General features: G+C 44.1%; 1 protein-coding gene across 1 annotated transcript in view; it reads left to right on the top strand.

Moving 5' to 3' along the window:
• Positions 1–543: 543 nt before the first annotated feature.
• The window catches only part of CRHR2 (corticotropin releasing hormone receptor 2), a 142,322-nt gene continuing 126,910 nt past the window's right edge, over positions 544–15,955 (top strand). The window contains exons 1-2 of the mRNA XM_032702533.1: positions 544–641; positions 13,557–13,650. Coding sequence (XP_032558424.1) covers positions 576–641; positions 13,557–13,650 — 160 coding nt within the window. The 5' untranslated portion in view covers positions 544–575. The remainder of the gene's footprint in view (positions 642–13,556; positions 13,651–15,955) is intronic.

Raw genomic sequence — 15,955 nt, 5'->3', positions numbered from 1 at the left:
CTTTGTAAAAAGGTCCCCATTGCACCCAGAGCCTGGGCAGGGGAAATCCTCCTGCGCCTGGAAAGTTCGAGGCAGTGGAATTCCTGAGACGGGGAGGGTGGAGGAGGCTTGTGTGGAAGGCATCCCCATTGCATTCACTGCTTGGGGAAAAGGATCCCCAGCGCACTTAGTGCTTGGGGAGGGGGTTACCCCACTGCTTCTGGACGACTGCGGGCAGTGAGGTTCTTCTTGCACCCAGTGCCTGACGGAGGGCGGAATCTTGCGCTCGGTGCAGGGGGAGAGGACGGTCCCCCTCGCTCCTGGAGGCTGTGAGGGTCGCCCTCCCCCGGAGGTGCCCCCCGCCGCCTCCATCCCCGAGGCACCCTGGGCGGAGGGCGGGCTCGGCTCCCCCCTCTCTCCCTCCTTCCCTCCCTCCCTCCCTCCCTCCCGGGGGTTTGCCCTGGGACGCGCCGGCGGCGCCGGGCTTGGCTCCTGGACGGCGGGCAGGGGTCAAGGGCAGCAGCCGGGGGGGAGATGGCAGCGCCGGGGCAGCTCCGAGGCTCCGGCTGAGCCCCGGGGACACCCCCGAGCCCCCCATGGCCGGGCGGGCACCGCAGCGCAGCCTCCCGGCAGCGGCCGCCGCCGCGCTCCTGCTCCTGCCCGTAAGTGCCGAGCACGGGAGAGGGGCGGGTGGCAGGGGACAGGGACAGGGGCAGGGACAGGGGCAGGGGCAGGGACAGGGTAAGGAGGGAGGGAAGGGGACGCCCCACGACCGCGGGGAACACACCGGGGCTGCCCCGGGCGCTCCGTCAGGGGACTGTCACTCGCTGCCCCCGCAGGTGCTGCTGTGCCAGGGCTCGGAGAGACCCCGGGCGGGCTCCCCGGCAGGAGCTGCCCGTCCCGGGTGCCCAGGGATCCGTCGCTGGCCATTCCCTGCTCCATCACAGGTGCGCTCGGAAAGGGGCGCAGGAACACTCTCTCTCTGCCCGCGGCTGCTCAGCTCTGGGTCCGCTCAGAGACCCGGGGCTCAACCATAGCCCTTTTTAGCGTCCCTTTCCCTGTGGAGCAGCCGCCTCACTGTCCCCTTTCGTTGCCAGAAGAAGTCCCAGCACAGGGACCCCGCTCCCTGCCCCAGAGGGGAGGGGTTTTCCCTACACCTCCCCGTTCCCTGGCTGGTGCCCGTCGTCCCCGACCTCTCGCCCTGGTGCCTCTCGCAGCATGTGCCCGAGCAGGGATCAGCGGCGGGGGTGGCGAAGGGCAGGGCTCAGCCCACGCATCCATCCAAGCGTTTGCTCCGAGTTTCTCTCGAGGGAAATGCACGGGAAGCTTTTCCTCGTGGTCCTTCTTCATCAGGAGCAACCCCTGGGTGATGCTGAGATGAGGTGGAGATAAGACTGGCCTGTGTCAGGCTGGACTTAAAACAACTTTCCCAGCCCACACTCTTAGGTCAGGCTGAGTGCTTTGGTGGCTTGTTTGTTTTGAGCGATAGTTTCAAGTGTGTTAAGTCAGATTTGCAAAGCAAACGTGAGGGATTAAGCAGGAGGAACACTGATCCTGTGCAGAATTTGTAAAGGCTGTTCCAACAGCATTAAAAAAGTGACAGTGACCCTTCTGAACCAAAGTGTAATTGGCCTGTCTTTAGCATTTCCTTAGATAGAGAAAGAAAATCTGTTTTATTTCCTTAATTATCTTCAATTTTGTTTTGGTTTAGGTTTGGTTTGTTTGGGGTTTTTGTTTGTTTGTGGTTTTATTTGTTTTTCTCTCCTCTAATTGACAAAGAAAGATAGAGAAAAGCCAGGTCAGGAAAGGCAGCAGGCTTCAAACAGAAGCAGCAATTTAATCTGAAGAGCAACAATTTAATCTTAAAATCTTTGTGGTAGCTCTCTTAGAAGACAGAGAATACTTTCCAGTGTGGGTTTTTTTCCAGTCAGAGATCAGTGCACATGGAATCACAGTGGCATGGGTCTACACATTGATGTTTTCAATCCCAAACCATTTTTTCCTAAACTTTGTTTTGCAGTCCCTTTTCTCTTCCAGGCTGTGTTTTCCTTTATTGAATTACTTTGGTCCATAAAAATATCTCAGTTTGCATTTAGAGAGGGGGTCTTGACAATGAGGTTGTCAAAAGTACTCAGGTATTGAGTACCTAGCCAGACTAATTCTTTCTCAGTGAATCAAAAAATGTCATGTGCTTTCTCTGTGGATATAATCTATAGACAGGTTTCCAGTTCCGCTGCAACTTTGCATTTGAATTATTTCTGTAAATTTTGGGTGTTATGTTGCTGCTTTAAAACAAAACTGCTGCCTCAAAAGAAAGAAAAGAAAAAAAAAAAGAAAAAAATAAATTAATAATCAACATGTCAAGTGTCCCTAAAGTGTGGTTAGTCTGAGGGAAATGTGTGCTCTGAATATATTCCACTTGCTTTTATAAAGGATCTTGTTTGGATGTGTGATACTTAGGGAATCTTAGGGATTCATGTGTACACCTGTCAGGGAAATAACCTGTTGGAATTTGATCTTCAGCCTCACCTACAGAACAGCTCCAGCTGCTCCAGCTGTAGCAAAAGCTTTTGCTGCTCTTCTGGGGAGTGTTTTCATCCATGAATGGTGTTGGTAAATCCGTACCTCTGCTTTACAGCTGGATGAAATTTGGCACCGAGAAGCTTAAGAGCAATGTTTTGAAACTCTGGCTCAAATCCAAAGCTCTTAAGTTCTTGTTTAACTTGAAAACACTCGAAAGTGGACTCAAAGTCAACGACTTTATTCACATTTGTGGATTTGAGGAAAGGAATAGCTTCTTGTGGGAGCAAGCCTTTACCCAATTAAGGGAGTTTTAAGTTTTCACAGCAGCCAAGCAATTGTGTTTTATGGGAACTGCAGCTTTGCAACGCCCACGAGATGAGGCAATTTTCTAGCACAGAATTAGATCTGCCACATGAAGATGCTGGTGCAAATGAGCTGACAGATTTCACAGAACTGGTCAGCAAAAAGGGTGCAGACTTACACTGAGATTTATGTTCTCTTAAAGAGGTTCTCTACATATGATACACTGGAAAATACATTTACTTTAATGTGGAAACCAACCAAACAAACCCTAAAGCAAATTAATCTTTTTGACATTTTGATATAAAGTCCTCGCTAAGTTCACATAATTTGGAGAGAGGGATTATTCATCAAAGCCAAGAGCAAATCTCACTGTAATTCATATGTTCTCCTGAAGTTGTTAAAACAGCCCGGGCAGTGTGAGTGTATCAACCAGTGATGACAAGTTGAATAATTTTCTTGGTCTGAGACTGCCAAAATTCAGCCCTATTGTGAATTAATGCAGCATAAACATCTCACTCATCAGGAGAAGCCTTTGCTGGGGTAGGACTTTGGCAGGGCTTAAATCTGTAACCGTCTCGTGGCAATTACTGGATGTTTGAGGGAGGGAGGTGGTTGTGTGCTGGTGTGTTGCTGACTGGTCCTTTTGCCATGAAACACTTCAGTGACGAGATTCAGAGCTGCCCTTAGCCAGCAAGAAAGCAGCTTTAGCTCTTGGTCATATAAGGCATCTGCTTACACATTATTATTCTGTCCAGAGCAGAGGAGAAATAATGATTAAGTCCTCTAAACTCTGTGACCTTCATACTCCACATCAGAGCATGGCTGTGCATGCCCTGCTGAAGCCGGTGGAGGAAGAAGGAGGTGCAGGAAGAAGAAATCAGGTGCAGACTTTTTAGTGTCAGCATCCTAAGTTCTGACTCCACTGGTACATTCAGATTTGCAGGACAGCTCTCCAGCCTTCAGGCCAAGTGCCAGAGGGTGGTTTGTGCCCCTGGGATTGAGCTCCTTCAGCTTCTAAAACAGGGAGGTGCTGTGCAAACTGCCCAGTGAGATGGTCCATGGTGCAGCCTAACTCCCAGATCATTCCCAGGAACTGGTGGGGGTACCACTGTGATTTCTTGGGGCACAAATGTGGCCAGGAACCACTCTAAAAATTTAACAGTATAAATGATTAAGTACTTAAAAGAGACCTTTGCACTGCTTGATTTATTAGCTTAGCTGCACTGCCATCCCTCACACTCTTCATGGGTGCCTGAGGGAGGTATTTGCCTCTCAGGCAAACTCTTCATTGCTTTGAATTTGGCAATCAGTTTTCTTTGTGCCAGGGATTACTGTGGGATCCTGCTGGTGATGTGCTGATCTGAGGGATTCACCATGAGAAAAACAGGGTAGTGGATAATAACGAACTTTTTAAGGAAGCGTTTCACTGTTTTCTGTTTTATTTTAATTTTAACCTATATATTAGTAAAGCAAATATTTTAAAAATACTATATTAGAACAAACATTTACACATAGATTCTTTTAGTGGTTCTGCAGATTTTATTTTTGGGGAGAGGGGGAGGTGAGGAAATGTGGGTGGTAACAACAGGCTGCACACACTGCTGAATCTGTTCCTTTTTAGTTTATCTCGCTTTTCAGGTTTGCAGCACTGCAAACCCAAAAAGGAGACTTAGGGAGAAAGCTGACTTACTTTAGATTAAAAATTTATCCAGTAAATGACATTTCTGCAGGAATTTCTTCTTCTACATCGTGTCTATAAATTGAAACAGATAGATCAGATCTTCATCACGTCCACGTCTTTATTTCTTTTAATCCACACCAGTTTTAATCCCAAACATAGTTTGCTCTCCCTTAAAGTGCAAACATGAATTGTTGAATGTAAAGCTGGAGCTGTCCAGCGAGCCACTGGCACCTCCCTGTCTCCTGTAGATTCAGAATAACATGTGTCACAGCACTGCATAAACATTGTCTTTGCTTCCTTATCTATTCATAACAACTAAACACTTCCTGATGGTTTGCTTTATCAAACTATTTCTTTATACAGAATAAATTTACTGCTAATCATTTTTTAAAATCTTAATTGCTTTGAAAATAGCTGTAATTGATTTAAGCTGGCAGGTGTTGGGTAAAGAGCTCTGTGTGTTTTAATTTTCTTCCCTGAGGAGCTGAATAAATTTGGCTGTGGCCGTTGTTACAAAAGAAGACAAATGGAAACTACTCATTGAGCACTGTGATCAGTCAGCAAACAGCACTGTCCTTCAGAGGAATGTCTGCTTGAATTTCATCAGACATGTCCAAATACATGAAAATTTAATTTCCAGTTTCTGTTGCCACTGTGGGGATATTTGTTAGATGCTTCCTGCAATGCTCTTTGACACGTAATATGTCAAAGCTGTTGGAAGTACTGCTCGGTTCTCTGGGTCTGGGATCACCCGGGTTGGCTCTCCCAGGACATGTTCTGCTGGATCCTGACAAAGGCTGGTCCATTTGGGAAGGGCTGTGGGAGGGGCAGAGGGGAGATGGATTCCAACATCCTGCCCTGACCTCTGGCTCATGAGTTCCTCACTGCTGGACAAGGGAGCCCAGGTTGGGAGTCAGTCCCACTGCTGGGAATGTGCTGCTCCTGCCTGTGCACGTTGTGTTCCCCAACCTGACAGCTCCACTGTGGAGCTCCATGGCTGGAGAACTTGGGAAGGGTTCTTCTCCTGGAATGATCAATGCCACGGCCTGTGTTTGTACAGACACACGGCGCGTTTTCACTGAAAAAGAGAGAAAATCCATTTGGTAATTCAAGAGCTCAAAGGTACTTCTTCAGCAGAACTGCAGGAAAATGAAACTAATTAAAGCCCTATAAACTTTTGCATAATCCTGGCTGAGTAACCATCCACTCTGGGCTGTGTGTGCCGGGAAAGTAAATAGTGAGCAATGCAGATGAAGATCAAAATACATTAGCTGTCCTCGCTGCAATGCTAAACCCTTGCCCTGGTAATAGTAGCTGAAGTGCCAGAGGACTGGAAAGGAGCCAATCTGAGGGCTGTGGGATAATCTCTCTTGCTGTTCCCCAGGTTCCTGGGATGCGGGAGGCTTGTTGAGCGCTGCCGTCCCTGCGCTGCCATAGTTTTGGGAGTGCTGTCCTCTAGCAGAGGTGGCTTTTCCGTTGAAAAGGAAGGAGGAAAGAAGGCAAAAGTGAAGGAAAGGAAGTGTGCTGACGTGTGGGGGCAGCTTGGCCGTGGGGCTGCCAGCCAGGCTCTGCTGGTGGCTTAGCCAGGCCAGGACTAAAGTATCGATTCCCTTTGAGTGGCAGTAGCAAACTCCCCCAGCCCAGACAGAGCTTGGGTTTCAGGAGGCCCTGCCAGCAGAGACAGCACTGGGGGCTGCACTTTGCAGTGTGGCCATCACAGCTGTCACCTTGCTGCTTTCTCTGCTCCAACCCCTGGACTACTTAAAAGAGTGCTCTGCTCCTGCTCTTCCCTTGTTTTGGGGGTGAAGGCATCCAGGGATCTGCCTGCTCCTCCTGTTATCAACTGAGTCTTTCAAAGCAGAGAGGAAAGCCAGGGTTATCCCTCTGGCTGACAAGAACGATGTCCCAGAGCACAGGAAAGAATTTTGACCGGGTGTGCTCCTCCTCAGAAGCAGTGAGGATTTTTCCTCATCCTGTCTCAAGTCCTTCCTGCTGTGACATCAGCTATTTAGTCCATCCTGAACTTGAGACATCTCCCAAGGTGTAAGAAACCCTTATTTTATCAGAACAAGTGTCTCTGTGAATATTTTGAAGCCTTGTCAGACTTCCAGTATTTCTTTCAGACAGAATAAAAGAAAGTTCTATCTTTAAATACAAAAATAATTTAAAAATGTCTTTTCATATTATTTGGCATAATATTTTAATTATTATTATGTGAACAGAGTCCAAAATATTAGAAACATGAGTGAAAAAACCCTCAAAGCCTCGAGATTGCTGATTATTGTTCAAGATACAGCCTGTAATCTGGTAATTACTACATTGCCAAAACAAAAGGTTTGGGGAGTAATTGTTATCTATGATTCTTTTTACCATGGGGACTATAGATTCTAGAACCAAGGAATGGAAACACAATTTGTGCAGGACTAATTCCAAAACCACATCATGCTCACCCAGTTCAGTTGTGAAAATCTGCAAAGATGGAGCTTTCACAACATCTCTGAACCTTTTTTCCAATGCTCAGTCGTTGTCATGGTGCATATTTTTTCCCTTTATGTTCTGTGAGATTTTCCCTCACTTCAACTTGTGAATGATGCCTGTCTTGTCTTTCTGCTGTCAGCTCCTGACAGGAGTCTGACTCCTCTGTAATTCCTCTTCAGGAGGAAGAAGATCTTCTCTTGTTCAAGTCTTGGAGTTAAATTTCCCTGTGATATGCGTTTCTCAAATCTCTAAAGGTAGGCTCCAGCCCAAGAGGTAAAAATTTAAGGAAAAAGGAATGGATGGAGAGAAAGAGAAGTAAAAATGAGCCGGTGAGGTGACACTGAACTACCACGAAATTTTGGGTTAAAGGAACATTTTATGGAGGATACAGAGGTACAATTTTTGACATTCCATGGAAAGCTGAGCAGAGTTCAGTAGCTGATTAAAGCCTAAAGCATGGGAGATGGATTTTTACCTTTTTCAGGCAGGAGCATACTGGTAGAGACCTGAAAAACAAAGATTAGGAGCTCACATTTGTTGAGCTAGAAGTAGAAGAGCCTGTGAAGGGAGGCCTTGAAGTGTAGTGACAGTGTGATGACAGTGGATCTTTGCAGAGGCTATTCAGGTAGATAAGAAGTAGCTGAGGCACTGACATTCATTTGGGCAAATATGACTTTCAAACTTGAGATTAAACTCTGGATTCCCTGTGTGTTTTGTCTCCAGTGCATAAGTTATCTCATCCTGAAGGATGTGTTTAAAGCAGAAGCAATGGATTGTTCCTTGATAGTGCTTCCTTCTTCCATTGGGTATGAGGGAACCTAAAGCAATGCCTTCTGAAAGGTGTGGGTGAGGTGAATCACGTTTGAGCTGCTGAGAGGATTCAGAATAATGGGAATTGGGTGGAAAGAGTGGGGAAGAATTAGTCATAGGTTTGGTGTGAAGATCTAGGAAAAGGGAAGACATTGTCAGGACTGCTGGCTCTCCTTCCAGTTTCTGGCTATGATATCCACAGACGGGGGGGATGAATAAAAAAACTCTTCAGGGATGTGAGATTGAAAAGTCTTCCCACTAAGCAATATTATTTTGAAGAGAGCTGTAGCCTGTGATTCAAGTGCTGTTTTGCTCCTTTTATGCACATCTCATGCGGCTTTAAATGGGCAGGAGACTTGGTTGGACAAGTCCAGCCCATGGGTGGCCTTAAACAATTTTGCTTTATGTCTCATGACTCAGAAGATCCCTTGGCACGTGCCTGGCTTCAGTGGAGGAAGAACCTCCCCTCTACACCCTTATTCAGCAGAGCATGTGGGCAGATGCTTAATGAAGGCAGATCTCCAAGTTTCAAAGACAACAGTGAAGTTCAGTGGTGGGCTCAGTGTAGCAGATGCTTGAGGGATTTTTTTTTTTAATTTATTTTCGAATAAGGATTAATTTAATTTCACGCTTAGAACTGAGCATGTGTTCAGTTGCTTTATTGAACTGGGGTCCTAATTCCCATTCCATGCAGACTTATAGTTTCTTTTTCCAGACTTCCTGGAAGAGCTGCAGAATACATCTGGCCTCTAAGATCATAGAGCAGTGTCTCCTGGAGCATTTGGGGTTCTGTAGCTGGTATCACTATTTTATCTATCTGCTTGGATTAACTTAGAGGTGAGTAATGACAGGGAGTTGAAAGAGCTGAAGGATGACTTGAAAAGGAGAGTGTTCTTCTTGAGCTATTCCCAGAGTCTTTCCTTTTACTGTAACCTCAGCTGTCTCAGGCTTCAGGTTGCAGGTTCCTATGAAAACTTGTAATTAGACTTTTTATCATAAATGGAAATTAATTTTCTGCTGAAGCAGAACCAAACAATTGTATGCTGGCAAATGCTGCCGCACGAGAAGTTTTAAATGACTGAGCTGAGAAAAGCCAAAAACATCTTTTGGTTCTTCAAAAAGCCAAGTATTGTGACCACTCTGGCCCTCTTGTCACTGTCATTGAACAAGCATCTCTTTTATATACACCTCGTGTATGAAACAACCATACACCAGTGAATATAAATCCATCCTGGCAACAGTAAAGATGAATTCCCCCTCCTCTCCTGTGCTAATCTCTTTTTTTTCTCCTGAAGTAGCATTTTTCATTCTCCCTGGTTGTGCATATTCCTTCAGGTGATTAATAGTCAGCAAATATTCCAGCTCTCTTCATTCTCTCCCGTGTCATCTCTTTCCCATCTCTTAGAGGGAAAGAGCTGCTCAGATGAACATTGGCATTTGTTGTAAGTGTATTCCATGGAATACCTGATGTTTTTTCCCCAAGCATCTGTTCTCATACACAACACTGGTGATGGCAGGAACCCCTGTAGAAGTTGCCAAGTGCCCACCTGTCCTGGAAATTCCTCAGCTGTATTCAGATGGAGTATGGATTTTGTCATAGAAGGGTGGGATTCACTTTGCTTTTGCTGCATTGAGCTCTTTCACTAATTACATTTTCATTGTGAAGTTAAATGCATGTGTCTCCCTGAAATGAGCTTCTGTGGGCACAAACTAACAATCTTTATGTTGAATTGGACCTCTACCCTGAGAACATCTTTCCAAACATTAAGGTGAGCACAGGATCTCGTTGTGGGGATGGTGCATTTGGAGAGCTTAACTTGATAAGGTTACCTTTGAGCCAGGAGTGTCTCTCAAATGAATTTATTTGCATTGTCTAATTGAAGAACTAAAAATTAAATGCAGGTATTATCTATTAAATTGAAAAACTAAAATACAGGTAGTATTTATTTAATTGAAGAACTAAAAATTAAGTAAAAGGTAGCATTTATTTAAGCAGTGCTGCTTCAGAGAGATGAAGGGTAGGAATAAACACGTTCCAGATGTGATCTGTGCCACTACCAGAGGTGTCTGCTCAGAAGGGGAAGTGTTTTGACTTTATAAAGAGCACAGGTGGATAGTTTAGACTGAAGCTTTGCTCCTGTATGGCCATAGAGGCATGAGATGGGTCCTTCTCTTGTCAGCTGTGGACTGAGCACATGTTTTGTAGCTGATAACTACAAAATTGTTTGATGATGGAAGGTCACTTCACCTTGCTCAGTAAAAGACAAGAGTGGTGCTCCAGATAAGATGGGGATGTCTTCCTGTCTCCTGTAGCCACCACCTCTGAGAATGTTTTTACCTCTCCTTTTGCATGGAGTGTCTGAAGAAAACTTAGGAAAGATTCATCCAAGTGACTCTGTCCTTCTAGGGGGTGAGACCCAGCTAGTGCAGTCAGTGGAGGAAATTTCAACTTAAAGATTTAAAATAGGACAGATGAATTGCATCTGAAAAAGTCCTGCTTCTCCTCCTGAATTGCAGAGGAAATCCTGGGTGATCAGCTCAGCTGTTGCTCTCTCTGTTTTGAAGTCTGAGCAATTTAATACAAATCCCACTGCTTTTCTGTGAGTGGCTTTCTGATGAGATGCTGCTGTAGTTCCATGGGATGAATTTCTCTGGGACCTTATAAATGCTGGAAACATTTTTTTTTTTTTTGAAAGGAAGAGTTTTTGCTCTGTTACTTTGAGGCTGTCTCAGATGTCAACACCCCTGTTTTTGCTCAGCAGGCCACCAGCAGATGTTTCACAGGGAGGACTAACAACTGGCTTTTATTAGGCAACTGGAATATGTTATCTGGGAATTCTTGTGTGAGAATGGGAAGGTGGAGCACATGCATCTGTCCATGTTTGGCAGCATTCACTGCCTCTGAGCTTACCTCTGTCTTGGCAAGGAATGTTCCACTGTCATGTGTCATCCTTTTCCACCTGAGTTCTTTCCTTCAGCTTTCAGTCATCCTGACTTCATCCACTTTGCTGCTACTTATTGTTAGATATTTAAACTTACAAGATCCTCCATTGTGTGTCTGTGGCAGTCCCATGCCTGTACTGATATTTTTTGGATCATGTCTGTAGCATTGGGGCTTTATTTTATATTATTGCAGTCATTTCTTACACATTTGAGAGAAGAAAACAACCTTTCCCACGCAGGTGAATTTTACAACAGCAGTGTTCATTTGCTTTTATATGTCTAAATTACAACGTAGTGGAACTCAATAATATTTCAAACAGGACTCTCTGTTAATTCTTTTAAAAATTAAATTACAAGTCCCCTGTAATCTGCATGGAATAACCACAAATTCTGGCAGGAACTGTGAGGAGGCAACATTAGGATGGGTTAGATATTTGTCTTTGCCCAGAGCTCTCTGTACAGATCCACTGTATCCTGTTAAATGTATAATGTTTCATATGTGTTTTTAGGACTCTATGTTAGTGAGAGTACTTGTGTAATAAAGAACGAGTTCTGCACAAATAAATATTTGCAAGATTGGAGCCTTTCATTTGATGGAGGAGTACACACTGTTAGTGTCCTGTTGCTTCTAACAACATACCATAGCAAGATGTTACCCTCTCTTAATGTTGTTGCCGTTTTCATTTGCTCTTCCCTCCTCTAGAGGTGATTTTTGGTTCCTCTGTGTTTAGTAGTTTCATGCTCTCTGACAGAGATAGCTCTCTTAGAAGAAATGCTGGTTTAGTAAAGTAGTGCATTAGTAAAGCAATTATTTTAATATTTCAAAATAGATGCACAACCACAGGCCCAACTATTAATTTTTGCAGTCCTACATTAGTGAAATGTTTCTCTTTTTTTTTTTTTTTGCTGTTCTTTATTATTTTAAGAAGGATTTTTAGTCTTTTGGGGCTTGTCTGCTTTAAATACAATTTTTTTTAAAAAGGTTTCACACGCAACAAGGGTGTTCACCGTGGTTAGAGGGGAGAAAATGAAACCAAAAGTAACATAATACGTGGAAGGCGCTTTTCCCTCCAGCCAAATTAACCTAAGCTGACCCTAAAGCGAATGTGACATTTAACCTTTCTTGTTCCTCCTCCCCATGCTGTGCCTGTGCCTGACCTCTGTCTGTTCTTTCCCATCATCTCAGGGAGGGGACAGCTGGACATGCAGCGTATTTACAGTACATGGAGATGTCTCGAGTTTCTTCTTTGAAGTGAGACGCTGCTTTGGCCTGTGAGGTGGCAGAGGGGTGGAGGGTTGGAGGGGAGGAGATGCCTCTGCTGTGTCAGCTCACTTGTCTGGGTCTGACATGAGACATGACCACTACAGTTTGCTTACTGGCAGGCTGGGCTGGAGCTCTGTGCTTTTAGGATGGAATCTGCCCTGGATGCAGAGGAGTCCTCCTCTATCTCCTTGACCCGGCCAAGCGTGGTCAGTACCCTGGGAGGCTGTGCTATGGGAAGCGGGATTTGACTCTCCCTGAAGGAGAAACAGCAGCTTCATGGCGTTTATGCGAAAAGAATGAAGTCTGAGAAAGGCTTTTTGCTTGCGTTTCAGGGCTTCCTATTTTGTAAAATGACAGCAAAGTGAGAAATAGGTAGAAATGGCGTCGTACAGAGAACAGTTGTTCTTTAGAGACCAACACTGCTGGTGGATTCTGTTGTAGTGACCCCCCCTTCCTGTTAAGTGACAAGGAATTCAGTAAGGTGAAAAGAGTTCTGCAATCACTTAACACATCTCAGAGCACTGAAATGTAACATCAGCCCTGAAGGAGTAGGGTCATTTCCCTGAGTCAAAGTCTCCTGTATTGTGTTGGAGTCATTGTGCCTAAACAGAAAGCAAAGGCATTTTATGTGTGTTACCACAGCTTTATATCCCCTCAGAAATAGTCAGGAAGGTTGTGTTTCATATTCTGAAAATGAAAGTTTCTGTCACTGATGTCTCACTCCCGAATTTTCTGCCTTTTCTAAAGGGCTTTTCAAGAGCTTCTTTTCCTCCAAGCAGGTTCCCAACTCAGCTGTGTGTTGGGATGTACAGTTTTGGGGGTTTCTCTCCTCTGTCTGCTCTGGGCACTTCAGTAATTTAAATTTGAGAGTGAAAATTACAATATACTCCTTGATTTCAACTCTACTTACGTATTTCCTAAAATTTACTTGGGGATGTAGTATTATCCTATACTGAACCTGCAGCTTGCTTGAAGTGCCCATGTTGACATTGCTGTTCTTTCTCACTAGCATTTGCCCTCAGTAGTGGGCTCAGCTCTGAATTCTGAGGGTCAGAAACTCATGTCTATTTTCCTGTCTCAAAAGAACCAAAAATCACCTTATAGGGATTTCTATTTGTCCTATCTATTCTATGCAACCACTTTCCCCAAGCCCCCTGAATTGCCCTTTTCCAGTTGCTTTCTCTCTTGAATGTGGAAGGATCCTTTAGCACCCATGTAACCACTGAAAAAATTCTACACATGATCTTTGATGGGAGGTGATTCATCTTCACTATTTTAGGTGAGACAAAAATTGGACCCTGAGCTTTGTTAATGGCATTGAGCAGGTCCCACAAGAAGAGGTTCAGAAGAGGTGGTTCATTTGTAGATGCCAACATCTAGTCAGATGAATTCCATGTGATGTCCTGGAGCTAAGTAAGAGTAACCACAAACCTTCTCTGTCATGATGGGATGTCTGTACCTGAATTAATTAGTAATGGGAGCTGCTATGAAAGTGTTGGAATTTACTCATGAATGAGAAAAATCTGTTCTCTGCTTCTTATTTACCGTTTGGTTTATTTCTGTCTCTTCATCCAGATAGTTCTCCACTGTGAATCTTCTGTGAACCTGCCCTTATCTGTCCTACTGGAAAAGTACTGTGAGGCTTTGTCAGCCCGCACCAATGTCACAGGTATTTATTTCTCCCTTTCTTGTTGGCTTCTTGTTACTGCAGGATCTGTTTTCAAAGTGTCCTTGCTCCAGGAACATCTTTTCCTGCTGAGATAAACATAGTGCCTCCAGTCTTGGGCTTTCATTGGCGACAATGAACAGTGGTGTGACATGGAAAGAAAACTTGGAATTTTACACATTCAAGGGAACTCATAATGACAGCCCTTTGTCATAATTTAATCTGTTGAATTAGCTATGCTTGCTGACTGATAGGATAGTTGAAGGTTAGAACAGTTGAAGTGTCTGCTTCCAGACCAGTTTTTGAAAGCAGGGCAAAGCACTGTACTCTTGGCTGAAGTACACCAAATACACATCTCATACAGCAGAAAAATGATGCTGTAAGAGATGTGAAACTGGACACAGCTTGGCTTCAGAAGTAGGAGGAGCACACTCAGAGCCACTCCTGTGCAGCATGACTGGGGGGGCTGTGCTGCAATGAGTGATGCTACTGAGGGAGAAGTTGTCAAGTTGTTTCTTTCTTTCCCCTTGACTTCTCTTTCCCCCTGGTAAATCTTCGTGGAGGGAGGAGTTTAAAAATAATCTAGGTACTATCACTCAGTCAGTTCTCCAGCCCTGAGAAATCACAGAGGAAGTGAGGCTCAGGGAAGAAAAAATCTTTCTGTATAACATACCAGATCAATAGTGTTTTACTCTGACTGTATCAATTCCTTAAGGACAATAAACTGATCTAGACAAGCTGGTCAGACTCGAGTCTGACAGTTGTGCTTAACTGCTTCTTGATTTACATTTAAATGAGTGTGTTAACCTGCCTTATGAATCTGACCCAAGCTCTGCAACTTGTGCCATTTTGTTCCAGGGAGCAACTCTGCCTCATGAAACATATTTATTTATTTATATAAATTTCAATGACCATTCTGTAGCTGGAAACAAAGGGGAGATAGATGAGGTTCCTTGTGTATGGACCTTTCTTTCAGGTGTTCTTTGCCTTTTAAATGTTTTTGTAAATATTACTATAAAACTTGACACTTATTCCTGATGTATTTTTCCTTGTGCAGAGCTTCTATTGCAGAAAAAACAAGTTCCTCCTCAGGCTGTCTTAGAAGTCAGCAAACAATTTATTTCTCAACTTTTGACAAAAAATAATTTTCTGGGTTGTTTAAATGATGCATAAATACAGGACATCTTTTCAGGCAGAATGTGGTTACAAGAACAGCATTTTAATAGGAAAGGGGAAGAGAGAAGCCACAGAAGCCTCTCTTCTATTCCACTATCACTGTAATGTGTCAGTAATCAGAGGTAAAGAAATTAATGAAACTCAGTTTTTATATAGAGACAATCCAATTTTTATATGAAGACAGTCCAACCTGCAGCTTTTCTAGAACATACCTTCCCATGGCACTTCAAAATCCTGTGATCTCTACTCTGCTTTGAGAATGGGGTTATGTATATAATATATTCATACTGTAAAACCCAATGGTCAGACATAAGCCCAGGCTCAGGCATAAGCACGAGGTGAACTTTGGGACATACTAGAGACAAAAGTTCATTTTTCTGCTTAGCACAGGTAAATGTTCTTCTCTCAGTGTAGTGGATCATCAAGGAGGAGGAAGGAACATGGCTCTTCTATCCATCACATGTTCTCTTTGTGTTCCATGCCACCTGGATCTTCAAAACAGTCTGGACTGTTCAGGTGTGAGACATCTCATCAGAAATGGAGCTCTACCACATAGTGATCTCCTCTCTATAGTCAGTCAGGTTCTAGTTGCTACAGTTAAAGTCTTAAACGTGATTTCCTCCCAAATGGGCACCTAAGGTGGAGCAGAAATCAAATACTTTTCTTTAATGGGATCCAGGGACAACGAGCTCCCATGACTGAGTCTGCTTTAATCTTTTGGTGCCCAAAATGAGGTGAGCTGTGGGCATCCTTCATTCTGAACCCTCACAACGACAGGGATGTGTCACGTTGGAACACTGGTGTGTGAATGTTGCTCCATTCAGCAGCGGGGATGGATGGATTCAGACCACAAAGCCTGCAGTACCTGAGTCTTTTCTCTGGCTTGTGTTCCTTAACAGAGTGCAGATATCATATTTTAGAAGCGGGGAAAAAAATCAAGTAAAGAAACCCAAGGAGAGCCATATTGAACAGTCTTTATTTAGCTGGGAGAACAGTAAACATTAAGTTTTGTAAGTGGTTATTTTCCCTGTTTCTTTTCCAGAAGATGCTGTTAATTAGTCCAATATGTTAATTTCCTCCCCTTATAATTACTAAATTCACCCCCCAAATATGTTCACTCTAACTATCCCAA

Source organism: Chiroxiphia lanceolata, chromosome 1 (genome assembly GCF_009829145.1).
Source record: "Chiroxiphia lanceolata isolate bChiLan1 chromosome 1, bChiLan1.pri, whole genome shotgun sequence".
NCBI lineage: Eukaryota > Metazoa > Chordata > Aves > Passeriformes > Pipridae > Chiroxiphia > Chiroxiphia lanceolata.
Note: the sequence above shows the minus strand (reverse complement) of the source record. Positions and strands in the feature narration are given on the sequence as shown.